A 26531-nucleotide genomic window follows, 5' to 3' on the forward strand; every position below is an offset into this window, starting at 1 on the left:
ACTCTCAGACAAGCAGAAAGAGGTTAAGGGTAGCAGTCAGGCTTGTGTGAGCAGAAATGAAGAGGGAGAAAAGTCAGGGGGCTGAGGTAGGGAAGAGGGGGCTGTGAGGTCTGCAGAGGGAAGTAGGGCTGATTCCTGACCTTGTGCTAGGCGTGAATGCATATGGCATCCCCCCCCAATTCCCGAATCCAACTGCCAATAGCCATAGACAGGAGCTGTTAGCGATCTCATTTGACAGACGAGGAAACCAAGGAATAGAGGGATTCATTGCCCAGGCAAACCCTAGTCCAAAGCTCCATACTTCTCATGGTGACCATCTGCCCTCCAGCACGCTGCTGCGGGTTATATGGTCTGAGAAGCTCCTGGCCCATCCTGACTCACTCAGATTGTCTGCCAAACCCTCGCTCCCAACCCATTAGAAACAGAGGACGATGAAAAGGCTGAGGGAAAAGGAAGGCTCATTGGTGAAAGGAAAATAGCGGAATCATTTAGCTCAGAGAAGGCAGACTGGGGTTGGGGGGTAGGGGTGGTGGGCGTTCCAGAGACCCAGTCAAGTGTGGAGATAGTGACGTGGACGTGTATGGGCCACATCTGTCCAGCTCGCCACCCCAGGGCCCCAGGGCCTGGGGCCTTGGCAGGTTGCCTCAGAAAGTCGTTTTGAAGGTGAGGTTTGCTTGGAAAACTGTTGCCCGAGAGGGAGTCCTTGCCCTGCCCACTCCTGCTATGGTTGAGAGGTGAGCTGTACCCTTCTCCTCCTTTCTGCCTCATTTGCATAGTCATTTGCATCAATCTGCATGCATTATGAATCATTCTGAACTCTCTCACATGTTTAAATTTAGCCAAAGCATTATATTTTGGACGTTGTTTGTTCCTGACACTTCCCTCCACCCCCAAGCCTTCTTTCCTATTTCTCCTGCCCCGAATCAAGTCTGAACTCCAGCCCCATTTGGGTCTTGACCTAGTTCTTGGCAGAGAGGTAGATGGAAAAAGCCGTGAGTTCTGAGTCATATCCGGGCACTCTGTTGGCTGTGTGACTTGGGACAACTTGGTTAACCTCTCGTCACCGCAGCTTCCCCTAGCCAAGCAAAAAATGAGGACAAGGACCCCTGCCCTCATGAGGGTAAGTAGTGGATTTGGAAAGATGGCAAACTGCTGCCAAGTGCAAGGTGGGGGGACTCTGGGACGGGGACACTGGGGAGCTTGGCACCCAGGTGTCAGCAGCTGGACTTTGCTTTCCTGTGTGATAGCCTCAGCCCCACATTTCCACCTGGACTAACATCTAGACACAGGGAACTGGCAGCTACCTGCCTGGACCACTTGTAGGGACGATAGTGTCTCTCTGGTCAGCCTGCTGAGGCCCGAAATCCCACCACTGAGCTTCACTCCTTGGAAGCTTCTAGCTACTACAAGGCCCATCTCTTCCAGGTGGCTGTACCACAGTGAAGAAAGCACAGGCTGGTGCAGACGGTTGTTGCTGTTGTTCAGTCGCCCAGTCATGTCCAACTCTTTGTGACTCCATGGACTGCTGCACGCCAGCCTTCACCATCTCCTGGAGCTTTGCTCAAACTCATGTCCATTGAGTCACAATGGTTGGTGATACCATCCAACCATCTAGTCCTCTGTCGGCCCCTTCTCCTCCTGCCTTCAATTTTTCCCAGCATCAGGGTCTTTTCTAATGAGTCAGCTCTTCACATCAGGTGGCCAAAGTATTGGAGCTTCAGTGAATATTCAGGACTGATTTCCTTTAGGATTGACTGGTTTGATCTCCTTGCAGTCCAAGGGACTCTCAAGAGTCTTCTCCAATACCACAGTTAAAAAGCATCAATTCTAGAATTTTGTTAAGGATTTTTGCATCTATATTCATCAGTGATATTGGCCTGTAGTTTTCTTTTTTTGTGGCATCTTTGTCTGGTTTTGGAATTAGGGTGATGGTGGCCTCATAGAATGAGTTTGGAAGCTTACCTTCATCTGCAATTTTCTGGAAGAGTTTGAGTAAGATAGGTGTTAGCTCTTCTCTAAATTTTTGGTAGAATTCAGCTGTGAAGCCATCTGGTCCTGGGCTTTTGTTTGCTGGAAGATTTTTGATTACAGTTTCGATTTCCTTGCTTGTGATGGGTCTGTTAAGATCTTCTATTTCTTCCTGGTTCAGTTTTGGAAAGTTATACTTTTCTAAGAATTTGTCCATTTCATCCAAGTTGTCCATTTTATTGGCATAGAGCTGCTGGTAGTAGTCTCTTATGATCCTTTGTATTTCAGTGTTGTCTGTTGTGATCTCTCCATTTTCATTTCTAATTTTGTTGATTTGGTTCTTCTCCCTTTGTTTCTTAATGAGTCTTGCTAATGGTTTGTCAATTTTGTTTATTTTTTCAAAAAACCAGCTTTTAGCTTTGTTGATTTTTGCTATGGTCTCTTTAGTTTCTTTTGCATTTATTTCTGCCCTGATTTTTAAGATTTCTTTCCTTCTGCTAACTCTGGGGTTCTTCATTTCTTCCTTCTCTAATTGCTTTAGGTGTAGAGTTAGGTTATTTATTTGGTTTTTTTCTTGTTTCTTGATGTAAGCCTGTAATGCTATGAACCTTCCCCTTAGCACTGCTTTTACAGTGTCCCATAGGTTTTGGGTTGTTGTGTTTTCATTTTCATTCATTTCTATACATATTTTGATTTCTTTTTTGATTTCTTCTATGATTTGTTGGTTATTCAGAAGCGTGTTATTTAGCCTCCATATGTTTGAAGTTTTAACAATTTTTTTCCTGTAATTGAGATCTAATCTTACTGCACTGTGGTCAGAAAAGATGACTGGAATGATTTCAATTTTTTTGAATTTTCCAAGACCAGATTTATGGCCCAGGATGTGATCTATTCTGGAGAATGTTCCGTGCGCACTTGAGAAAAAGGTGAAGTTGATTGTTTTGGGGTGAAATGTCCTATAGATAATCTAGCAAACAGAATCCAACAACATATTAAAAAAATCATACACCATGACCAAGTGGGCTTTATCCCAGGAATGCAAGGATTCTTTAATATCCGCAAATCAATCAATGTAATACACCACATTAACAAATTGAAACATAAAAACCATATGATTATCTCAATAGATGCAGAGAAAGCCTTTGACAAAATTCAACACTCATTTATGATTAAAACTCTCCAAAAAGCAGGAATAGAAGGAACATACCTCAACATAATAAAAGCTATATATGACAAACCCACAGCAAGCATCACCCTCAATGGTGAAAAATTGAAGGCATTTCCCCTGAAATCAGGAACAAGACAAGGGTGCCCACTCTCACCACTACTATTCAACATAGTGTTGGAAGTTCTGGCCACAGCAATCAGAGCAGAAAAAGAAGTAAAAGGAATCCAGATAGGAAAAGAAGAAGTAAAACTCTCACTGTTTGCAGATGACATGATCCTCTATATAGAAAACCCTAAAGACTCTACCAGAAAATTACTAGAGCTAATCAATGAATATAGTAAAGTTGCAGGATATAAAATTAACACACAGAAATCCCTTGCATTCCTATATACTAACAATGAAAAAACAGAAAGAGAAATTAAGGAAACAATACCATTCACCATTGCAACAAAAAGAATAAAATACTTAGGAGTATATCTACCTAAAGAAACAAAAGACCTATACATAGAAAACTATAAAACACTGATGAAAGAAATCAAAGAGGACACAAACAGATGGAGAAACATACCGTGTTCATGGATTGGAAGAATCAATATTGTCAAAATGGCTATTCTACCCAAAGCAGTCTATAGATTCAATGCAAACCCTATCAAGCTACCAACGGTATTTTTCACAGAACTAGAACAAATAATTTCCCAATTTGTATGGAAATACAAAAAACCTCGAATAGCCAAAGTAATCTTGAGAAAGAAGAATGGAACTGGAGGAATCAACCTGCCTGACTTCAGGCTCTACTACAAAGCCACAGTCATCAAGACAGTATGGTACTGGCACAAAGACAGAAATATAGATCAATGGAACAGAATAGAAAGCCCAGAGATAAATCCACGAACCTATGGACACCTTATCTTTGACAAAGGAGGCAAGGATATACAATGGAAAAAAGACAACCTCTTTAACAAGTGGTGCTGGGAAAACTGGTCAACCACTTGTAAAAGAATGAAACTAGAACACCTTCTAACACCATACACAAAAATAAACTCAAAATGGATTAAAGATCTAAATGTAAGACCAGAAACTATAAAACTCCTAGAGGAGAACATCGGCAAAACACTCTCCGACATAAATCACAGCAAGATCCTCTATGACCCACCTCCCAGAATATTGGAAATAAAAGCAAAAATAAACAAATGGGACCTAATGAAACTTAAAAGCTTTTGCACTACAAAGGAAACTATAAGTAAGGTGAAAAGACAGCCCTCAGATTGGGAGAAAATAATAGCAAATGAAGAAACAGACAAAGGATTAATCTCAAAAATATACAAGCAACTCCTGAAGCTCAATTCCAGAAAAATAAATGACCCAATCAAAAAATGGGCCAAAGAACTAAACAGACATTTCTCCAAAGAAGACATACAGATGGCTAACAAACACATGAAAAGGTGCTCAACATCACTCATTATTAGAGAAATGCAAATCAAAACCACAATGAGGTACCATTACACGCCAGTCAGGATGGCTGCTATCCAAAAGTCTACAAGCAATAAATGCTGGAGAGGGTGTGGAGAAAAGGGAACCCTCTTACACTGTTGGTGGGAATGCAAACTAGTACAGCCGCTATGGAAAACAGTGTGGAGATTTCTTAAAAAACTGGAAATAGAACTGCCATATGACCCAGCAATCCCAATTCTGGGCATACACACTGAGGAAACCAGATCTGAAAGAGACACGTGCACCCCAATGTTCATCGCAGCACTGTTTATAATAGCCAGGACATGGAAGCAACCTAGATGCCCATCAGCAGATGAATGGATAAGGAAGCTGTGGTACATATACACCATGGAATATTACTCAGCCATTAAAAAGAATTCATTTGAACCAGTCCTAATGAGATGGATGAAGCTGGAGCCCATTATACAGAGTGAAGTAAGCCAGAAAGATAAAGAACATTACAGCATACTAACACATATATATGGAATTTAGAAAGGTGATAACGATAACCCTATATGCAAAACAGAAAAAGAGACACAGAAATACAGAACAGACTTTTGAACTCTGTGGGAGAAGGTGAGGGTGGGATATTCCAAAAGAACAGCATGTATACTATCTATGGTGAAACAGATCGCCAGCCCAGGTGGGATGCATGAGACGGGTGCTCCGGCCTGGTGCACTGGGAAGACCCAGAGGAATCGGGTGGAGAGGGAGGTGGGAGGGGGGATCGGGATTGGGAATATGTGTAAATCCATGGCTGATTCAAAAAAAAAAAAAAAAAAAATTAAAAAAAAAAGCATCAATTCTTCAATGCTCAGCCTTCTTGAGGGAGAAGGAAATGGCAACCCACTCCAGTATTCTTGCCTAGATAATCCTGTGGACAGAGGAGCCTGGTGGGCTGCTGTCCATAGGGTTGCATAGAGTTGGACACAACTGAAGTGACTTAGTAGCAGCAGCAGCAGCAGCAGCAGCAGCCTTCTTGATGGCCCAACTCTCACAACCATATGTGACCACTGGGAAGACCATAGCCTCAACTATAAGGACCTTTGTGGGCAGAGTAATGTCTCTGTTTTTCAACATGCTGTCTAGGTTTGTCATAGCTTTCCTGCCAAGAAACAACTGTCTCCTGATTTTATGGCTTCAGTCACCATCCACAGTGATTTTAGAGCCCAAGAAAAGGAAATCTGTCATTACTTCTTCCTTCTGAACCCCTTCTATTTGCCATGAAGTAATGGGACCAGATGCCATGATCTTACTTTTTTTAATATGTAGTCTTAAGTCAACTCTTTCACTCTCCTCCTTCAGCCTCATCAAGAGGCTCTTTAGTTCCTCTTTGCTTTCTGCCATTAGAGTGGTATCATCTGCATATCTGAGGTTGTTGATGTTTCTCTCACCTATCTTGATTCCAGCCTGTAACTCATCCAGCCCGGCATCTCTCACGATGTACTTGGTATATAGGTGAAACAAACAGGGTGACAGCAGACAGCCCTGTCATACTTCTTTCTCAATCTTGGACCAATCAGTTGTTTCATACAGGGCTCTAACTATTGCTTCTTGACCTGCATATAGGATTCTCAGGAGACAGGTAAGATGGTCTGGTATTCCCATTTCTTTAAGAACTTTCCACAGTTTGTTATGATTCACACAGTCAAAAGCTTTTAGCATAGTTGATGAAACAGGGGTAGATTTTTTTTTGGAATTCCCTAGCTTTCTCTATGATCCAGTGAATGTTGGCAATTTGATCTCTGGTTCCTCTTCCTTTTCAAAACACAGCTTGGAGATCTGAAAGTTCTTGGTTTGCATATTACTGAAGCCTAGCATGCAAGATTTTAAGCATGACCTTATTAGCATGGGAGATGAGGGCAACTGTCTGATGGTTAGAACCTTCTTTAGTACTGCCCTACTAGGGAACTGGGATGAGGATTGACCTTTTCCAGTCCTGTGGCCACTCCTGGGTCTTCTAGATTTGCTGACATATTGAATGCAACACCTTGATGGCATCATCCTTTAGGGTTTTGAATAGCTCTACTGGAATTCCATTGCATCCACTAGCTTTATTAATAGCAGTGCTTCCTAAAGTCCACTTGACTTCACTCTCCAGAATGTCTGGCTCTGGGTGACTGACCACACCATCATGGTAATCTGGATCATTAAGATCTTTTTTGGATAGTTATTCCATGTTATTTTGTACAGTTATTCTTTCCATCTCTTCTTGATCTCTTTGGCATCTACTAGGTCTCTACCATTTCTGTCCTTTATTGTGCCCATCTTTGGACAAAATGTTCTCTTGGTATTTCTAATTTTCCTAAAGAAATTCTAGTCTTTCCCCTTCTGTTGTTTTCTTCTAGTTTTATGCACTGTTCATTGAAGAAGGACTTCTTGTCTCTCCGTGCTGTTCTTTGGAACTCTGGGTCTAGATCCAGCTGTGTCCCTCAGGGCCAGGAGCTGGGTGAGACGTCCCCCATTCAGGCGCCAGCCTTGCACTTGGGCCACCCTGAGAGCCAGAGCCTCCTGGACTTTTGTGTCCAAGGCACCTTGCTTCCCTCTTCTGGTTCTGGCTCTGTTACTCACCAGCTTTGTGACCCTGAGCAGGTTATGTACCCTCTCTGACCTCCAATTTCCTCCTCTATAAGAGGGGGATGATAATACTTACCTTGACAGGTTGTTGTGAGAATTCCATGAGATAATGCCCCTTAAAGGGGCCTGGGGCTTCCCTGGTGGCTCAGCGGTAAAGAATCTGCCTGCAATACAGGAGCCACAGCAGACGTCGGTTCAATCCCTGGGGTCAGGAAGATGCCCTGGAAGAGGGCATGGCAACCCACTCCAGTATTCTTGCCTGGAGAATCCCATGGACAGAGGAGCCTGGCAAGCTCCTCTGGGGCAGTCCACAGGGGTGCAAAGAGTTGGACACCACTGAAGCAACTTAGCATGCATGCATGCTAAGGGGCCTAGTTCAGCCCCTGGAGGGTAACTAGTGAGTAACAAATGGTAACTGTTCTAATGTACCCATGGTGAGCCTGTCCACTCCTCTCTTGGAGTGACTTCCGAGAGGCAGAAGGGGGTGACTGGATGAGGCCCCGGATTCTAGAGAGCAGGGCAGTAGGTGGAGTAGGGTGTGGCTGAGGGCCAGGGTCAAGGATGTTCAGTTTCACCCAGGACCTACCTCCACAGGGAGTACAGGCCAGCCCTGGCACTTCTGAAGACCCCCGAATCATATGAATCACGTTACACAATCTCCTGCCAGAATAATAACCTCAGCCTGACTCTCTGAAGCTTTCTTCCCATCCCTTGTAAACAACTTATTTTGATGGTTGACAAATGCCAACAAATTAATATACCTGCCACTCAAGTGGGGAAAACGACTCGCCGTGATTCCAATTTACTGGAAATTATAGGATACTGTTCTCAACGAGCTGATGCTGTAATTTTTTTGTTTTTCTTCATCTAAATCCATGTCCCCTGGTCAGAATGAATGTTTATTGGGTTTGCGTTTTGTATTATTGACTGTGAGCTATTGTTACCTGATGTAATTGAGTTGTGAATCTTTTTTAAATAAAGAATTAGCAGCAAATCAAAGTGGCTGCCTGCCGGAGCCTGAAAGGAGAGCGCAGCTGGTGTGCAGCATGGGGTTGCCAGGGACGGTGGGGGGGAGGGAGCGAGGGGACCCCACTTGGAGAAGCAGGGACACTTCATTTCTCTCCTACACCCGATCTGGACTCTGCCTTTAACACCTAGCTGGACTTTGGGCAAGTCCCTCTGTCTTCTGAGGCTCGGCTTGCTCCTCTGGGAAATCAGAATGGTAAGGTCCACCCTGTGTATCCATCCAGTCTCTGGGGTGCTGTGAGGGCGCAGAGATGCTGGGTGTGTTCGGAGACGCTGGATGTGCACCGGGTGTTGGCAGCATGAGGTCTTTGTTCAGTTGTATAGTTGGATGACCCAGATGGGTCCTGCGAGTCATCAGGTGACACCCAGGTCAGCAGCAGAGGCTGTCCCTGTTCCATTCCGGTTTTGTACCAATGAGCAAGACCCACTGTCCACTCGTCCCTTACTGCCTTCCTGACCCAGGAGTACGAGAGCTAGAAGAGACCTCAGTGACCGCTCCCTCTAACCCCTCCTTTGACAGATGAGGCCCTAAAGCAGAGGGAAGGCACACTTCCAAGGTCACACAGTGTATCAGAGGTAGAACCCAAGCTCCATTCTGCCTGCAGCTCACGGCTCTTCGCTCCATGCACCCCCAGGCCCACACTCTGACTTGCCCTGCTCTATGCTCTCTAGGGCGATGGCTACCTGCCCAATTACCCTGGCAAGGAGTCATGCCTGTGACTCTCCTCTACGCTTGTCTAGAATTGTCCTAGCATTGTGAAACTGTTGTTGAACTTCTCTGCTCTGCAGTCTTTGTAAAGACCAGAGGCTCAGTCCTCTCTTTGAGGGCTGTGGCTCCAGATAGAGAAGTGGACGCCACCCCCACCCTTTCCCTGGCTCAGAGCCGAGCGGGCGGTAGGTGCTCCGTGGCTGCGGGCGGATCTGATTGACGATGTGATCCAGCTGCACTCGCTGGTCTCTGGAGCCAGGTGAGGAAATGAGTGTCAGGGACAGAGGCCATCAGGAACAGCTGCGGCCAGGTCTGTGGGCGGGCTTGGCTGGCTGCAGCTGCGATCTGGGACCTCCTGCACGCTATGTCTGAGAAACAAGCGAACCATGTGAGAGCTGCTGTCAGGAGCTGTGGGCTGTGCTTGACAAATGAGACAAATGATTTTATGGACTATCTGTGTGTGTGTGCATATACGTGCGTGAGTGTGTGTGTGTGGGAAGCTGGGGAAGGAGGAGGGCTGGGAAGGATGTGGAACCCTAGAGAGGTAGTAAGGAAGGAAGACAGGCAGGGGGGCTGGGGGGAGGGAGAGAAGGATGAAGATGGGAAAAAGTCAGGAAGAGCGAGAGGCTGGCTGGCCGACACCTTTGGCGTGTGGCTGCCCCAGCGCGGGTGTGTCACACATGGAATTCTACTAAATACCCCCAAGCCTCAGAGCTGGGTGTGTGCCTCCATTTCACAGTGAGGCTGAGACTCTTGCCCCAGCACAACCCACAGTCCATGTTCGTACTCTGACCCACCTCAGTCACCCACCCCCACGGGCACTCATAACCAAACTGGGAAACCTCCCAAATCAGGTGCCCCCTCCCTGTTATCCTTGCCTCTCCTTCCCAGTCAGGCTCCTTGGGACAGGAGCTGTTGCTCACTGTCCTGGCTTCCTCAGCCCCTGACTCACTGTCCTCCTGGTATCGTCTGCTCCCCTAGCCCCCATCCACTCAGTCCTCCAGTCATGCTAACTCTACCTCCCAAATGTATCAACCCCTCTCACCATGCTTCCCCTGCCCTGGTCTAACCCCACTTGACTCTAGCCTAGAAGACCTCAGCAGACTTCCCTCTGCTCTCCCTGCCTCCCTGCTTGTTTTTCTCCTCATCACGGCATCACCAGAAGGAGCAAAATTCATCTGGGAGGTGAGGCTGTAGCCTCAGAGCTAGGTCTTGCCTCAGCTTCTGCAGCCCCGGCTCCCCCAGGGGTTCTTCCCACCAGGAAGGCCCTCCCCTCTTCTTCATAGACAACTCTGTCACCTTCAAGACTGAAACTCAGGCTTCTGTCTCCTTGTGGAAGCCACCCATGAACTCAGGCCCTTCGCCTGGCCTCTGACGGCAGGGCGGTGTGTAAACCTCCGGTGTGGCATTTGTACCTCACACCAAAATGCTTTGTTCCTATGTCTGCCATTGGCTGGGGCTCCTTTGGGGGCAAAGACTGGATCTTGTACCCTTTATATACTTAGGTGTCAGGCACAGTGTCCTAAGAGGCGCTTAGTATGGTTCTCTGAGATTTGCAGAGCAGGAGGAGAGCAGGTGTGGACACCTCTTCTGTTTTGACAGAGAAAGTAGAAAATCTAGGGGAAGGGGAAGCTCAGGACAGGACAGCAGTGTGTGTATCTGTGTGTGTGCGCACGCTTTCAGTGTGATATAAAATAGGTAACTAGTAAGAACCTGGGCTTCCCTGGTGGCTTAGATGGTAAGAATCTGCCTGCAGTGCAGGAGACTCGGGTTCCATCCCTGGGTCGGGAAGATCCCCTGGAGGAGGAAATGGCTACCCACTCCAGTATTCTTGTCTGGAGAATTCCACGGATAGAGGATCCTGGTGGGCTGCAGTCCACAGGGTTATAAATGGTTGGACGCGACTGAGCAACTAACATGCATACATAAGAACCTACTATACAGCACAGGGAGCTCTACTCAATACTCTGTAATGACCTATATAGGAAAAGAATCTAAAAAAGAGCAGATAAATGTATAACTGATTCACTGTGCTATACAGTAGAAACTAACACAACATTGTAAATAACTATACTCCAATAAAAATTAGTTAAAAAAAAAAGAGTGGGGGTGTTTTCGCCTGTATGCATCCCTGAGGAAGCCTCAGACAATGATACCCCACCTTGGTAGACAGTAGGTGCTTGGTAAGTAGTAGTTTCTTTTCCTTAACCGCTCCGATCAATAGGTAGAGTCCTTGACTGGAGCAATAATAGTGCCAGGTCTCAGGCTGCAGTCAGACAGCACTAGGTGAGTGCCACACTCTTCCAGGAATAGATGGACTCCCTAAGGAATGCTCCCAGCCTTCCTGTTCTCAAGAACCTTCGATCACATCTGTCTTCTGTGTGTCTAGTTTGTCTCACTAGATGAACTGTACTTACTAAATAAGGACTAGTACTAGTCACCATGGAGAAAATATCTTCCAGAAAAAAGGCACCTGACCCCTCAACCTGGATATTCTGACTGGGGGACATTTTGATGCAGTCTATAGCACTTTGGGGCCTCCCAGGTGGCTCAGCGGGTAAGGAATCCACCTGCCAATGCAGGAGACACAGGAGACACAAGTTCAGTCACCAGGTTGGGAAGATCCCCTGGAGGAGAAAATGGCAAACCACTCCAGTATTCTTGCCTGGAAAATTCCATGGACAGAGGAGCCTGATGGACTACAGTCCATGGGTTGCAAAGAGTCAGACACTACTGAAGCGACTAAGCATGCATGCACGCATAGCACTTTGATGTGCTATAATGATTTATAGCACATCATCAAATGGTCTGCTTCTTTGATGTGACATTATGTGACCAACAGACATTATTGTTCAAGTTTCGAGCCTCATCTAAGGTCAAGGATTAGATAAGGGTCAAGAATATCTGTAACAGCCTTTGTTGGGTTAAAAAACAAGGAGTCTACAGCAACAACAAAACCCAAACCAAACATTTTGGGGCTTTGATTCTTTCATTTTGACATGATGCTTCTCAGGCCAGTTCAAAAAGTCCCCTTTAGAAACGTGGGCATTTTGGTGTCTTGCTTCAACAGAAAAATAGCTCCTGTGTGTGTTTCTGGGGAGTGTGCAGTAGGCAGTGCTGGGGGCTTCAAGCTAGCTAGTCTCAACATTCCAAAGAGAGAAATGGAAATAGTTCTCCCATTTGGGTTGGGCTTATTGCAACACAGGGTGGTGATATTGTGGCAATTCACGTAGATCAGAAACCTGGCTAGACTTAGATATGGCTGTGATTAATAAAAAATGGGGAAATGAATTAATTATTATTTAATAAGTGTAGTTTGGCAGGCACAATCTTTCAAAAGGCCATAAAAAAGTCCTCGGAAGCACAGAAGTTGGGAACTATTGCTGTTCTGGAAATGCTGTCCGGCCACTGCCTGACACCATGGTTACTCCAGCAGATTTCTTGCAGATGTTGGGCTGGGAAGCACCTATCACATGCAGGACACGTGCGAGGTACCTGTACATGATCTTTGCAACCAGCTGGACAGGTGTCAGCAACTCCCAACCCTCACCTTTAACAGATGGAGAAACAGAGTCTCAAGGGATTAAATGACCTGCCCAAGTTTGGAAGTGGGTCTGATTCACCCTATCTCAGGGGAAACACAGCCTAAGAGGACCTCTATAAGTCTCAGGGGACTTTGAGCCAGTCTAACTTGGGAGTCTCCCTGGGCAAGGATGGGACAGTGGGTCTTGCTGGAGGTAACTGTTGAGGTCTCTGTCTGCCTTGCCACTCCTCTGCCGCCTTCCTCATGTTGCTTTTCACATGTGGGGATTTACACCAAGTGCTGGGCTGGCCAGTCTCCCTTCAGGCAGTGGGGCCTCCCCTCCCAGGCTCTCATTTCTGGAGGTTTCCGGGAGGTGGGTGCTGCTTGGGTCCTAAGGATCCCCTTGCCCCATTTCCTGTTTCTTGCATCTCAAAGTCCAGATGTGAGCTTTAATGGAGGGAACACAAATGCTTTGAGCCTGAGGGTCCTTGGTTCAAATTCCATCTTTGTCACTGAGGGGGCCTTTAGGGGGGCTTAGGGGGACCTTAGGGGGGCTTCCCAGGTGGCGCCAGTGGTAAAGAACCCATTTGCCAATGCAGGAGATGTAAGAGATGAGGGTTAGATCTCTGGGTCAGGAAGATCCCCTGGAGGAGGAAATGACAATCCACTCCAGTATTCTTGCCAGGAGAATCTCATGGACAGAGAGCTGGTGGGATACAGTTCCACTCTTACAAAGAGTCGGACACGACTGAAGTGACTTAGCACATATGCATGCACACACATACATGTGGCCTTAGATCTGTTGCTTAACTTCCTGACTCCAGTTTCTTCATATGGAAACAAGGGGATACAGATAAAAACGATAATAATGACATCTACTTCATTGTTACAAGGAGGAGAAATACCTAGTGGGTCCTCAACAAACATGCATCCTCTTCTCTCTAGGACAGTGGGTGACCTCTGGAAAATCAGCCAGGCAGGAAGGGAGGCCCGGCCTGCTCAGTGCGGTAGGGGCAGGGGTAGCCGGATGTCTTCAGCCATTTACTGGGGATTTGTGGAACCTGGAGCTGCTAATCTCATTGCAGCCAAACCTTGTTATTGCATTCCTGCCCGGAATGTCATTTAAAAAGCACTTAGGCTTTCCCCAGAACGCATTTACACGAGGTCCCAGGGGCTGGGACTGCACAGAAAGCAGGGCAACCTGAGAAGCTCCTTTCTTCCCCGGGGGCTGAGGCTGTATGGGGTGCAGGAGGCGGGTGTTGGGGACTGCAGGAAGGGAAGCAGCTCATTTCCCACTTCCCTCTGGGAAGGGGAGAGGAGCGGGCATTTGCATGAACGATGGCATAATTATGCTTCCTGTTTATGCAGCCCAGCCACGTGCTGTGCAAGGAGCCTCCACCGGCTGGGCCTCAGAAGTCTGGGCCTGGAGGCAATTTCTGGACCCCATGGCTGTGGGGAGGCTCCTGACTCTGAGCTTCAGTTCCCTCCTTTGTAAAAGGAGGATTGTGGCATTGACCTTGCCTCCGTCATTGAGCTGTGAGAAGATGACAGTCTGGGGTGTGATGAACCCAGCGGTTTTTGGGGATGGCATCAGCATCACCTGAGAACTTGTGAGAAATTCATATTCTCGATGAACAAATGTGTGGATGGATTCCATGAGTACAGTGAATATCACTTATGTCTCCCTCCTCAACCTGCATCCAGTAAACGCCAATGTGTTGTCATATTTGCTTCATTAATGTAAAAATGTTTAGCATGAAAAAAGGGAAATGCTTATTCTTGAGCCCCACTCCAGACCTATATAATCATACTCTTCGAAAGGCTTCCCTAGTGGCTCAGATGGTAAAGAATCTGCCTGCTAATGCAGGAGATCTACATGAGTTCAATCCCTGGGTCAGGAAGATCCCCTGGAGAAGGAAATGGCAACTCTGATCTACGTGATCAGATCTACGTGAATTGCCACAATATCACCACCCTGTCTGTGTTGCCACTCCAGTATTCTTGCCCGGGGAAATCCCGTGGACAGAGGAGTCAAAGAATCAGATACAATTGAGTGACTAACACTTTCACTTTTTTACTTTCCGAGTAGGGCCAGCAATCTGGGCCTTGTACAGCACATGGCTGGGCTGCGTAAATAGGAAGCGTAATTATGCCATCGTTCATGCAAATATCTGGCCTTCCTGTCATTGCGATGCCTGTTCAGGGCTAGAAGCCTCGCCATCAGCTTGGCTTAGCTGTCTTCCCGCTGGAGTTGGGCCTCCCTCAGCCTGGCCTTGCTCTAGTGGAATGTTCTAAGGTGGGGATAGGGCCTGGGATGAGAATTCAAGAATCGTTGCTTTACTAGCAAACAATGAAGGCCCAGGAAAGGAGGCTCAAGGATAAGAAACATCTTTCATGTGTATCATACTTTTGTTTCCCAAACATTTTGACATTTATTGCCTCATTTGAACAGCATGAAGTAATAGTCAAAGAACAACCCATTCAAATTATAATTATTAATAAAACTAGAGAACGCTCTGAACCTAGCTCATGCATGCATATCGTCTCCACAAATGGTCTGTGGTGTGGGCACCTGGCAGACAAAGGACATAGCTACCTTTCCTGCCATATTCCATTATCCCCAACCTCCCCGTCTCCAGCCCTCACCTCCGATGTGGGCCAGAGTCTCTGGCCTTGGCCTGCCTGGGCACCCCAGCGGGTCAGGCATGCACCCACAGGTAGGACCCCAGTCCTCTTCAGGAGGGCGGGTCTGCCCTTGACCCTCCCCTGCTCCATACCCACCTGTAGGTGTCGGTGGCTGGCACCTTCCAGGTCTGGATGCCCTTCAGGGGGCCCTCGCTCCCCACCACCACGCTCAGGTTGGAGTTCCGGTAGGCGTTGTTGCACTGGGCCTGCGTGGGGCCGTGGGGCCCACTGGCCCCGCATGTGGTGAACAGCCAGTGAACTGCACACAAGAGGAAAGGCAATCACTCACTTGGCCTGGCCCTCCCTTCTCCAGGGGTTTCCCTCGCTGCCTCTGATCTGTCGGCTCCATGGCGCCAAGCCGCTGTTCCAGGATGGCACCAAGGTCGGGGCAAGGAACACTAATCAGTCATTCGAACTGGAAGCTTCTGTGAGGATCTGCTGTGTGCCAGGCCCTGGACCAGAGGCAGAGACACACATATGGAGCAGACTGGACCCTGGCCTTCACAGACTTACAGGTGACTAAAAGGAGACCCAAAGGGATGAAACAACACAGGCCAGTAAGGGAAAAAGAGCCACAGAAGGGTCCAGCTAACTCTGCACCGTGAGAGTTCTGAGGAGGGAGAGGAGACTCCTCTCAGGTGAGGCAGGCACGAGAGGAGGTTAGGTCCCCTCCTGGTTCTCACCAGGTGCAGGACAGTACTAGGCAAACAAGAGGTGCTCAATCTGTGCTATTGTGACTGGGTCTAACCTGACTTCTGCATACAGGATCCTCTCAGCCTGAAGAAGTTCAAAAGAATAAACTGGGCACAGAGTCAGCTCCATGCCATCCTTCCCCTCATTGGTTGGGCCTGGAAACACATTGGAAACAGCTCTGTGCTATTTACTGTAAAAAATAGGAAATGGATTACTTGTGCCTCTGATGCATGTCCTCCTTTTCCAAGCCCCTCACCACCGCCTGGTGGTTTGTCCTCACTCAGAGCACCCAATGCTCTTCGGTGGCCTTCTGGGGGTGTCTCAGGAACACTCAGCACACCTCCACCCCTCCACAGCCGCTGGACCACTTCCTTCCATACATTTTATTTTTGAGTCAGGCTGGACCTTGGAGAATTGTCAGATTTCATCCTGGTGGGAATTCTAATGTGTTTAAAATCTATAAAAACTTTTCCCCCAAATGTGCTCTTGATAAAGTTACTTTTACTTAAAATACTAAAATCTCATTATAAGATTGGAGAAATTATTTCCCTTTAAAGAGATGAAGTTGAATCTTACCTACAGAAAATTATGAAAAAATTAATTTGGCTGTATATAGCTTTGTTCGCTAAAACATAAAATTCTTTTGATCACTTTCAACTAACTTGATGCAAAAATGAAAGGTTAACTTGGGTTGCTAATTATCAGCAATCAGATTGAGATTACATGAGGGCAGTTTTGATAATCTAAAAACCAGGCTGGTTGTGGTAGGCTTTTGTGATGCTGCCCCAGCCCAGGGTCAGGAGAGCAAAGCTCTAGTTGGGGTTCCAATGCACACACAGCTACTCAATACTGAGCCCTCAGGACTTTTCTTGGCTTCATTTTCTTCAAAGAAAGATGTTGATTTCTATTTGGTTTCTGAAGGTCGTTTCAAGGGCAAGAAGGTGATGAATCCATTCATCTTTGGTGTGAATGCTTGAGTGTTAATTTTCTCATCTGTTTGCATTGTAAGGGGGTAATCTGTTAATTCAAAGGACTGTCTCTTTACTGGAAGCTTTTCAGCAGAGCTGTCATGGCCAGTTGACCTTTCACCCTTTCCAGTGCTCAAATTACACATGTGGGCTGTGCAGGGGGCGAAGGTGGTGGTGTGGGGGGATGTGGTAAGGTCATGGACCCCGAAATCAGCAAGAACATTTGAGTTTGGGAGCAGCCTCATCACTTGGTGATTATGCGACCTTGATTATCTTCTTTTTTTGTCTGTGAAAGGGGCTAGATTGGAATGAGAATTAAAGGGAAATGAGGGGTATGAAAGGTTATTATAATATCTAAAACTCTAAAAATGTAATGAGCTACGTTGCTGACTCCTGCCTACAACCAAGGCTGGTGCTGTTCCTGACAATGGGAAAAGTGGCCAGAGTTTCTGTGAATATGGATCTCCCTGCCAACAGCACCAAGGAATTTAAACTCAGTGAACTGGGGATGAGGGTAGGAGCAGGAAGAAAAAGGAAAGCTCAGAAAAGAAGTTTAAAAGTCCATTCCACCCCATGGTCTCTAGCTCCTCTAAGTCTATTCTGCAGGTCAGTCTGTGCCTATAGCAAGCAGCCTGAGTTTGGGGGCAGCCTTGTCAATCTGGGGCAGAGCATGGTGGTTCATTTAGTTAGTTTGGTCCTGGAAATCAAAGAATTCAGACATAAATATAAATATGTTTTCTCCCCGTGGAGAGTGTGCTGAGGAAGACAGCTAAAAGAAGGCATGGACTTGGCACCCTAGCTGAGCGTTTGTCTTCAGCAGGACCTCTTCTAACTCCAGCCTCACTTAACATTGTTCTGAAGGTTCTGAGATGTTCTCAGAGAGGCTGGGTTTCTACTTCCTGGCCAAGTTGGGCATCTGATGAGGTAGGAAGAGGGGCATGGGCTTTTAATCCAGGTGGGCCAATTTTTCTCATTGGATTTTACCCCTGATGAGGTGTGAAAACTGGGGTAAACTCTGTGGCCTCTCTGAGCCTCAGTTTCTTAAGCTGAACAAGTGGAGATACAATACCCAGTACTTAGACGTGCTATGAGTATTAAATGATGACCTAAGCAAAGTGCTTAGAAGAACATTATGCATTAGAGACGCATAAAGAATATAGTTTATAAAGTGTGTAACTTCCTGTTCAATTTTTGACTGTAGGAAAGCAGAGACACCCAGTCTCAAGATTTACATTCTTCAGTCCATAAAGAAGGGACTCTAAGGCTGTTTCTCAGTAAAAGGACCAGTATTTTCCCAACTCATTGGACATATATTATTAGTCTCAGGTGGTTTCTATACACAAAATTATGTTTTCATTTTCAGCAACTGCAGATGGAAAAGTCCAGAGTGGGAACTTTTTCTGAAGTGGATTCCACAGAATGAGGATTCGCCATCCCAGGTCAGACCCATGATTCATCCAGCCGAGGTCTGTTGCACCCACAGCCTTCAAGGCATGGAGGTCCTCTTTGCTCCCTTCGATGGCTCTGATTCTCATAAATCTGCCCAAGGTTGTTTGGAATTAATTTCTGGGTCCCACAAGCAGCACTTCTTAGGGGTATGGGGTTTCTGAGTTTATTGCTCATTGAACAAGAGCTGTCCTGCTTCTGCTGTGTATGGGCTTGCCTTGCTGAAGCTTCATCCTGTTGGTTCTCTTTGCTCATCTGCCTGGAATCTCACAGACACCACAGAATACCACAGCAAGATGGGACGACCCTGGAGATCTCTGAATTTAGTGGTTCCCAAACCACCTAAGGACCTTTAAACATACCAGTTTCAGGGCCCTGAAGATTCAGATTCATATAGAGGAAGGACAATATTTGCATTTTGTGAAAACTTTCCCAGGAGAGTTAGACTGCTGTGTGCAGAGTGGATAAATAGTTAAGCTAGGAGTGAAACATAGATCTTCTGAGTTTAAGTTCAAGACTTAAAAAGGTGCTACAACTACCATAAAATCCTCATGGAAACTTTCTGTGAGTCTGGTTTTATTTTCCTTATAAATCCATGAGCCCAGGGCTCAGTTAAATCCAAACAACGTTGCTCAGGCCCAGAGAGCAGGCAGGCCACCATGAGGGGAGAGGTGAGTCGGCTCAGGGTATGTGGTAGGTAGACCCTCAGTTCTAGAAGGTAACACAGTGGCTTAGCCTAGCAGAGTGTGGGTTTTGGAGTCATAGGCACAAACCAGGGAAAGCAGGTGATTAGTGTCAGGACTCTGGTCCCCTGAGAGGTCATGGGGAGCCAAGGGGTGTCAAAAGAGAAGTCCAGTAACTGGAATGTTTACAAGGTCAACCAGCAGACATATGAGAGGGACTGGGTAAAAAGCAACGAGGTAAAATCTTGGTTTTTAAAGAGAAGATCAAGGTCATAGTGAGACTGGCAGTGAGGTGGGCTTGATGTGAGCTGCCAATCTGAGAGTCCAAGGGTCCTCGTGTTTCCCCAGCTGAGAGTCTACATTAATCCCTGAGGCTCCATGGAGCTGTAGGAGGATTAGATGGCCCGCAAGGAGCAGCCTGGATTGGGAGCACGGGAGGGAAGAAGCCGGGGAGGAAAGAAGCCTGGCTCTTTCCTCTTCTCTTACTTAAAAACCAAAACAAAACACCAAACTATTGTATTAAAACTCATTTATGAGAGAGAGAGAGAAAGAGAAAAAAGAGTTGCTTTATCTTGCTCTCACTTATACCACACACTGGAAACCTAGTTTAATACTCACTCACATCTAAATTGTGTAAAGAACCCACAAACATCAAAATACTGATTGGTTATAGGCAGCTGAGTAAAGAAAAATCCATTAAGCACTGGGTTTCATTTTAACTATATTGTAGCATCCTCCAAGAAGAAACAAATCAATTAGTAATATACAGCACAATGTTAAAAAAATAGGCTAGATGGTGATTGTGCTGGTTTTATTACTGTTCCTAAGCCATCTCATCTGCTCAATTAAATGCAAAGAAATAAAGCGTGATACAAAGGAAAATAAGTTCTCAACTATCACTGTTAATCACAATAATAAGGATCTGCCTCACGTCGAAGGCCTATATGGTTGTGCCATGGAAGTGAGCTCAATGGCTCTTGTGGATCTTTTATACTATTTTGATTCTGATCCATGGAATTGAATTTTATCCATATTTGTTGACTGAGCTGAACTTCATGGGAGCTGTGGCATACTGAACCATTTTGATGGCCACTGTAGATCCCATTAAACTAAATAATGACCCCAAATCCAAGCAAATATAGTCATTCACCATCCATAAATATATCTGACACTATTCTTTATTATAAATTGGAGGAAGTAACCCTTTTTGTGAGTAAATAATGAAAATCAACCAGTTGTTCCCCTTAACAGGGCAAAATGAAAACAATACACACACTGTTCCTATTGTGAGGTTAAACATTTTAACTCTTTAAACAATGGAGCAGCAACCCCTTCCAGATACCAGATCAATGTCTGATTATTTCTGTCTTTTTCTGACGTTCGCAGTTGTTGAAGCATAGTGCCTAGATATGTTTATTCACTGAGAGCTGCAAAATAATGATATTCAGATTATATCCCTTTTCCTTATTAGTTAGAATATATTTTTAAAGAGGTGCTTCTTCTCACCTACTATTTGGTTACCCAGTGATACAGTTCATATAGGAAAGGCAGATAAATGCTCAGTTCTTTCTCCTTATTTGGAGTATTCAAGGGAATGAATTGGTCATCTATCATGCTCTGAAGTTGACTAGTTGTTTGTATATCACTTTGAGTACATGAATTTAAACATATTCTGAGTTTTAATTAATAATTATTATTTCTTAATAGCTCAAATTGTCACATTTTTGGTGAGTGGTAGCTTCCTGAGTTCTTTTTTTGTTGTTGTTGTTGTTTAGTAGTTAAGCTGTGTCCTTTGGCCCCTTGACATCTGGTGTGATGAAATGTTCCTTACCCAGACCTGGGCTCAGCCATTTTTTCAAAAACTTTGGTTTCTTTTCATGAAAAAAGGCATTTTAAGTATACAATCTGGGTGCTATAGACACTTATTGCTAGTGGGTTTGTGATTGTTTCTAGGCTTTTTTAGTGGACAGAGCTAGGAAATACACAGGCTGTATACACGTGTGTGTGTGTGTGTGTGTATACACATTTATATGACAAAGTATCCATGAGTTTACATTGACAGTTCCAAATCAAATTCAGAACTAGAGGGTTTTTAATTTAATCTCTTCTATATTACATCTGTATTTATTTTTCCACACTGCGAATCTTGCTTCTCAAGAACAAAGGTGATAATGGAATTAGAATATTCTACAGTTACTCATACACTTTATGGTGCTTTGTCCTCACTCCCTTGTATTTGGGAGTTGGAAGGGACTACCTTACTCAAAAATTTTTGTTGTAAATATCCATGGGTTTTCAGTTTTGATATGTGTTTGCTCAATTTTTGCATAGAGACTCAGAGAGATTAAAAAAAAACCATGCTGTTACCACCAATGGTGCTGTGCATCGTTCCAGGATCCTTAAATTGTTTTTAAATTTAGGAATCACTTGATATCTCTCTGGTCAGGCTCCTCACCTTTATTTCTACTCTTGGAACTGCAAGTGTTTTTTCAGATTTCATCTCGGGGACATCCCCAGTAACTGTGGTCTACAACTTACTGTTGCATCATATTCTGCCTTTTTTTTTTTATTGGATAGAGCCCACTAAGTATAATTTAACTTCTTTGTGATAGTGCCATTTGGACTTAAGTTGATTGGGGCTATTTGACCCTTTACTAAATGACTGCAGACATAAATATTTTCTATTAACTCACTTTCTCTTCTCTTTATTGTCAGGTTTACTTTCTTAGGGCTTCAGGATGTTCTATTAGTCTTATGTGGTATCTAGTGTTGGGTGAGGCTGTGAGAATGCATGGAGAATCTCTGTGCATTAGACTGAGGGGCAGTTAGATGCACAAAATCTTTATTTCAGAGTTTTGGAATGTATTCACATTTGATACTTATATTTGGTGGATGGTGGAAGGTACTAGAAGAATCTTCTAACCTCAGATAAAAGGATGTTGTTGTGGTTTTTCACCAACAGAGCTGGGAATCTTTGGCCCCCTATTCCAGTGTACTGAATTACAGTACGTTGATGGGTCACTTCCACTCTCCAGTTTGTTTATTGTCTTAAAAACATGTTAGATCAGTAGATAGGGAATGGGGAAGAATTGTTACTTTTATCTCGTAAGATGGTCAACCAGGCAGAAAAGTTTAACAACTGGCTTGTGATTATAGAGAAAAAATGAGGAGGGGACCATCACATTTATTCTTTTTACAACATTTTTTCATTTGATCAATTCTCCATGTTGTTCTAGCTTGTTTCTCACACTGAACTATTTGCACCTACACACACACACACACACCCCTTGTTTCTTCATGCATTGCTTCCTGGTCCTTTCTCTCCTATTCTGTTCTGATGATGATAAGTTAGGAGCGGGTAACAACGGTAGTAATAACAGCAGCTCTGTCTTTTGTGCTAGACGTGCTCACACAATGATCTCTTTTCACTTTTACATCCTTGTCTCCTAGGGGCCTCACACAGTCCCTCTGGGTGGGCAGGATGCCTGCAGAAGCTGAGGTCTCCCGGGGAGCAAAGACCAGAGGCCCACATCCCTCTCTGCTGGGAGCAGACATCCCTTCCTGAAGAAGAACCTTGCAACGGGCCAGCCCCCCATCAACAGGGCAGCTAGTCTGGGCTGTTGAGATAAAAGCTGCTTCAGGACTGAATTACCCTGAACAGCTCTGACACCCAGCCATCTGAGGCAGTTTTTAATGGCTCCTGTGATGGCTCCTTGTGTTCTCAGCCACCCTCTGTTCCCTGAGGGAAAGTGAGTAACACATGAGAGAAGAAATGTCACAGGAAAAACACCATCCTGAAAGCAGAACTGTAAAAATTAAGTTAAGGGAGGTCTCGGGGCTAATTTGGTTATTTCCCGAGTTGGAGTCAGGCCAGAGCTGTGTTAATAAAGTATTGGATATTGAGATGGGTGCTGTGGACTCACTCATATGGGCGTTACACACAACGGGTTTGGTTCTGAGGCTTAAGTGGGTCTCTAAGGAAATGCTCAAATCCTGCTCTTTAGCAGTATGAACACACCCCTGGCCCCATGGTTGATGGAGCTGATTGGCTGATAGACTGAGTGGACTAGTTATTAGGATCCAAGTCAGAAATCTGGGTGAAGGAAAAGAAGTGCTTCTCTTTTTCAGGGAGCTCTTCTGACTTTCAGTTGTGTTGCTGGACAAGCCCAAGCTGTGCCTTATTTTCCTTATTTATGAACCTTAATCCCAGAATTGGATTATTCTGTCAGTCACTTAATAATAAATAAAAATTAAATGAATAAAATATGTTATTACATTATTACGAAGTCACTATTCACTATAAAAACCAAATCAGGCCTTTCAGACCCAAACGCCTGGATTGGTTTAGAAAGCTGTCCTGGAGAAAGTTCTGGAGTCCCCATTATTTCTGAGATTCTGACAGGCTTTGAAAGACTAGAGACCCTCTTTCAATTTGTATTAAGGAGTGGGTCTTCTGGAGGCATTCTTCTATGTCCTCATTCAAGTTACATGTTTCCCCCAAGTTGAGTGTGAGGATTTCATCTACAAATTGATGATCTAATGGGTTGGAGGAACTGATTGAACAAAAGGATCCAACATGCAAAAGCTGTCCCCCTTTTCCCTTAACATGGTTGGTTTTAAGAGGTCAAAAATTAGAATGTGCTTGAAAGTTTTGCAAAAAAAAAAATAAGGAAAAATATGCCTAGAACACATATGTATAAAGAAAAGACTGCACAGCTCACAGGTGGAGGAGGAGGATTATAAATGAACTGAAAATGTATAGAAGGCAGTCTATGAAGGAGAAATGAATTGGCCCAATCTTTTCTGTAATGTAGTTTGATAATGTTAATAATAATATCACACACTTTATATTAGTATATTCTTTTATACCTTTCAAAGCAAATGATCTCATTTGCTCACCACAATAGCCAGCTCTGAGAAAGAACCGTGGCAGGTAATTATTATCCCTACTTTAGGGATAAAGAAAACACTGGGGCTGATAATATTTGACTCTCCTGAAGTCCCCTAGCTGGAACCACGGTCTCTAAGATTCTTTCTGATTCATTTTCCATCTGGCTATGGACTGACACTCAGTAGGTACTTTGTGATATTTGAGTGTCTATGGAATATTGAACAGAGAGGCTTAAGATTGCTGCTAAGATTTTGGTCCATCAGACTCCACAATGAACTCTCAGAGCTTCCTGGTGACTGGTTGCTCTCCCGCATACAAAAGCCACTGCAGGTAGGTTGTTAGGGGGCCCAAATGGTCTCTACCTCCTGGTGGCCACAGCCTTGCATAATCCCCTCCCTTTGAGTACAGGCAAGACTTCTGAGTTGCTTCTAACCAAAAGAATATGGCAAAGGTGATGGGATATTATTTCCATGACCATGTGACATAAGATCGTAACTTCCATCTTGCTGGCAGACTCCCTGTCTCTCTCTCTGTCTCTCTTTCTCTCTCTCATCAACAGCTTCTCCAGGAACTACTAACAACCACATCAACTTGGGAGTAATTCTTTCTCTAGTTGAGGTTTCAGATGAGACCCAGCCCTGGTGAACACCTTATGGAACTTTATGAGAAACTATGAAGCAGAGGACCCAGCTAGACTGTACCTTGTTTCTTGACCCCCAGAAACTGATATAATAAATATGTGTTGTTTTAAGCCACTATGTCTATGGTAATTTGTTACAGAGCAATAGATAACTATCTGCATAACTCAAATTCCTCCTTAGAAGCCAGTGCTTTCTTTGGCCTCACCTTTTCTGTGAGCACCCAGATTGGAGGACACTGGCTGGGCTGAGTTCTTCTCTGTGCCCCCTCTCTCTTCTCTGAATCAGTGATGGCTAAGGTGATCCCACTTCTTGGCAACGTAGGGGCAGGCAAAAAGGAGCTGACTTTTGGGACCTAGCATTAGCATTTCAGCCATCATTCTTATCATAGTTTCTCTGTCCAGTTCTGTGCCCAAGCAAATTTAAAAAAAAGTCTTTCTGTCTAGGATCACTGAAGCTTTGCTGCGAAAAGCAAAGAGCTGAATAGGCTCTGAGGGGACGTGGGGTTGTTTTGCAGGCAGAACCAGCAAGTCTGAGGGAAGGATGATAATTAAAAGTGGACTTCCCAAATAACAAGTGCTTAATGCACCTGCACTGATGGAGGGGCCTTTGCATCCTGCTGGTCTTGGAGCTAAACGATACTAAGGCGTGCTGGGATCGGAGTTCCCGAATCATTTATTGTCTACCATTTATGTAACCTTTCACTGAAACAAATGGGAAAAAACAACATGTTTTCTCAGGCCAGCCAAGAAGAGAGGGAAAGGCAATGGGTCCTCTCTGTTGCTAAAAGGGCCGTGGCATGGTGTGAAGGCATTTTGTCTGCAGCTTTGCTATAATGCCAACCAGCACATCACATTGGCCTGGAGGTTCCCGAGGCGTTGTTGAGTCTGTCAGAGCTGGATGCTGCTGCACTATTTTTCCAGTGGGGCCCAGGGTCGGAAGGTTATCGGGAAGTTATGAAGTCCACTACTGATTCGTTGCTTTCTCAACGGACACTGGATTTCTCTTTAAAAATGATGCTCAGTTCAGCATAATTGGCAATGCTCCAATCTTGGATAGAGACCTTTGCACCACAGGGCAGGGTGAAGTCAGAGCCGGGGCTTGGGGGACAAGTCTGATTATTAGCTGTGCTCAGAAAGGGATGCTGGAAAGGGATCCCTGTGTTGGGGTAGCACTGGCTTCCTGTCAGGTTTATGTGGGCCCAGCTCTGGGTGCTGTATTTTCCATGAGGGGCACTTTGGATTGTTCCCAGCTGCAGGCCCCGAGGCATCTAGCACAGGGCTTGATACAGAGCAGGCACCAATACAGACTTGTTAAATTAAACTCGGCTTCGTGTGACTTTTGTTTTTTTTCCTGGGACTGAGATTCAGGGCTCTGTGAACACATTAGAAAGCAATGATGTCTTCTCTGTTGAACACTCAGTTGCATCTCTGAGTGGAAAGAAGATGGATAAAGCCAATCTGGACGTAGCAGGAGCATCTCCCTGACCATGGTCAGCAGCTGGGTGGTGTTTGGGATTGTTCCTCATGGGCATGGAAGCTGACAACTTTGGGGCGAGCTGACTTAGTGGGAACCCTGGCTCTGCAGTTGACTGCTAGGGCAGGCGGCATAACCCTTCTGATTATGTCTCCTGAGTTTTCGAATGGGCATGGCTCATTTAGAATGCACGGCTCATGCAGTGCACTTTGGGCCAAGCGCCTCTCTAAGCCCTTGACACCGATTCACTCATGTGAACCTTTCATCAGACCTGTGCGATGGAAACCTGAAGAACATAAGCTCCATTTTTTAATGTGAGGAAACAAAGGCACAGGAAGGAGAAGGAAATGGTTTTGAGTAAGTGGTAGAGTTGGGACCCGAATGGTGATATCTATCCTGGGGGACTGGGTGAGGGGAGAGGCTGTAAGGATCATATAAGTGATCCCAAGTGTTCTTAGTAGCTGGAAACACAGGTGTGCAGAGGAAAGGGGGCACTTGCAAACCCATGAGACTCTGCTGCCCAGGGAGGGAGCTCAGCCTCTCATCCAGGCTTTAGTGCCTCCCTCCACCATCACCAGGTCCCTGCGGA

General features: G+C 45.3%; 1 protein-coding gene and 1 long non-coding RNA gene across 2 annotated transcripts in view; one reads left to right on the forward strand and one right to left on the reverse strand.

Moving 5' to 3' along the window:
- The window catches only part of ALK (ALK receptor tyrosine kinase), a 725373-nt gene that overhangs the window by 47391 nt on the left and 651451 nt on the right, over nt 1-26531 (reverse strand). Inside the window, exon 12 of the mRNA XM_043917489.1 lies at nt 15244-15406. Coding sequence (XP_043773424.1) covers nt 15244-15406 — 163 coding nt within the window. The remainder of the gene's footprint in view (nt 1-15243; nt 15407-26531) is intronic.
- LOC122703310 lies at nt 1070-22915 on the forward strand. Its single transcript, XR_006343438.1, has 3 exons — nt 1070-1120; nt 18172-18247; nt 22388-22915. It is a non-coding gene; the product is annotated as an uncharacterized LOC122703310 (long non-coding RNA).

The sequence above is a fragment of the Cervus elaphus genome, chromosome 11 (genome assembly GCF_910594005.1).
Source record: "Cervus elaphus chromosome 11, mCerEla1.1, whole genome shotgun sequence".
NCBI lineage: Eukaryota > Metazoa > Chordata > Mammalia > Artiodactyla > Cervidae > Cervus > Cervus elaphus.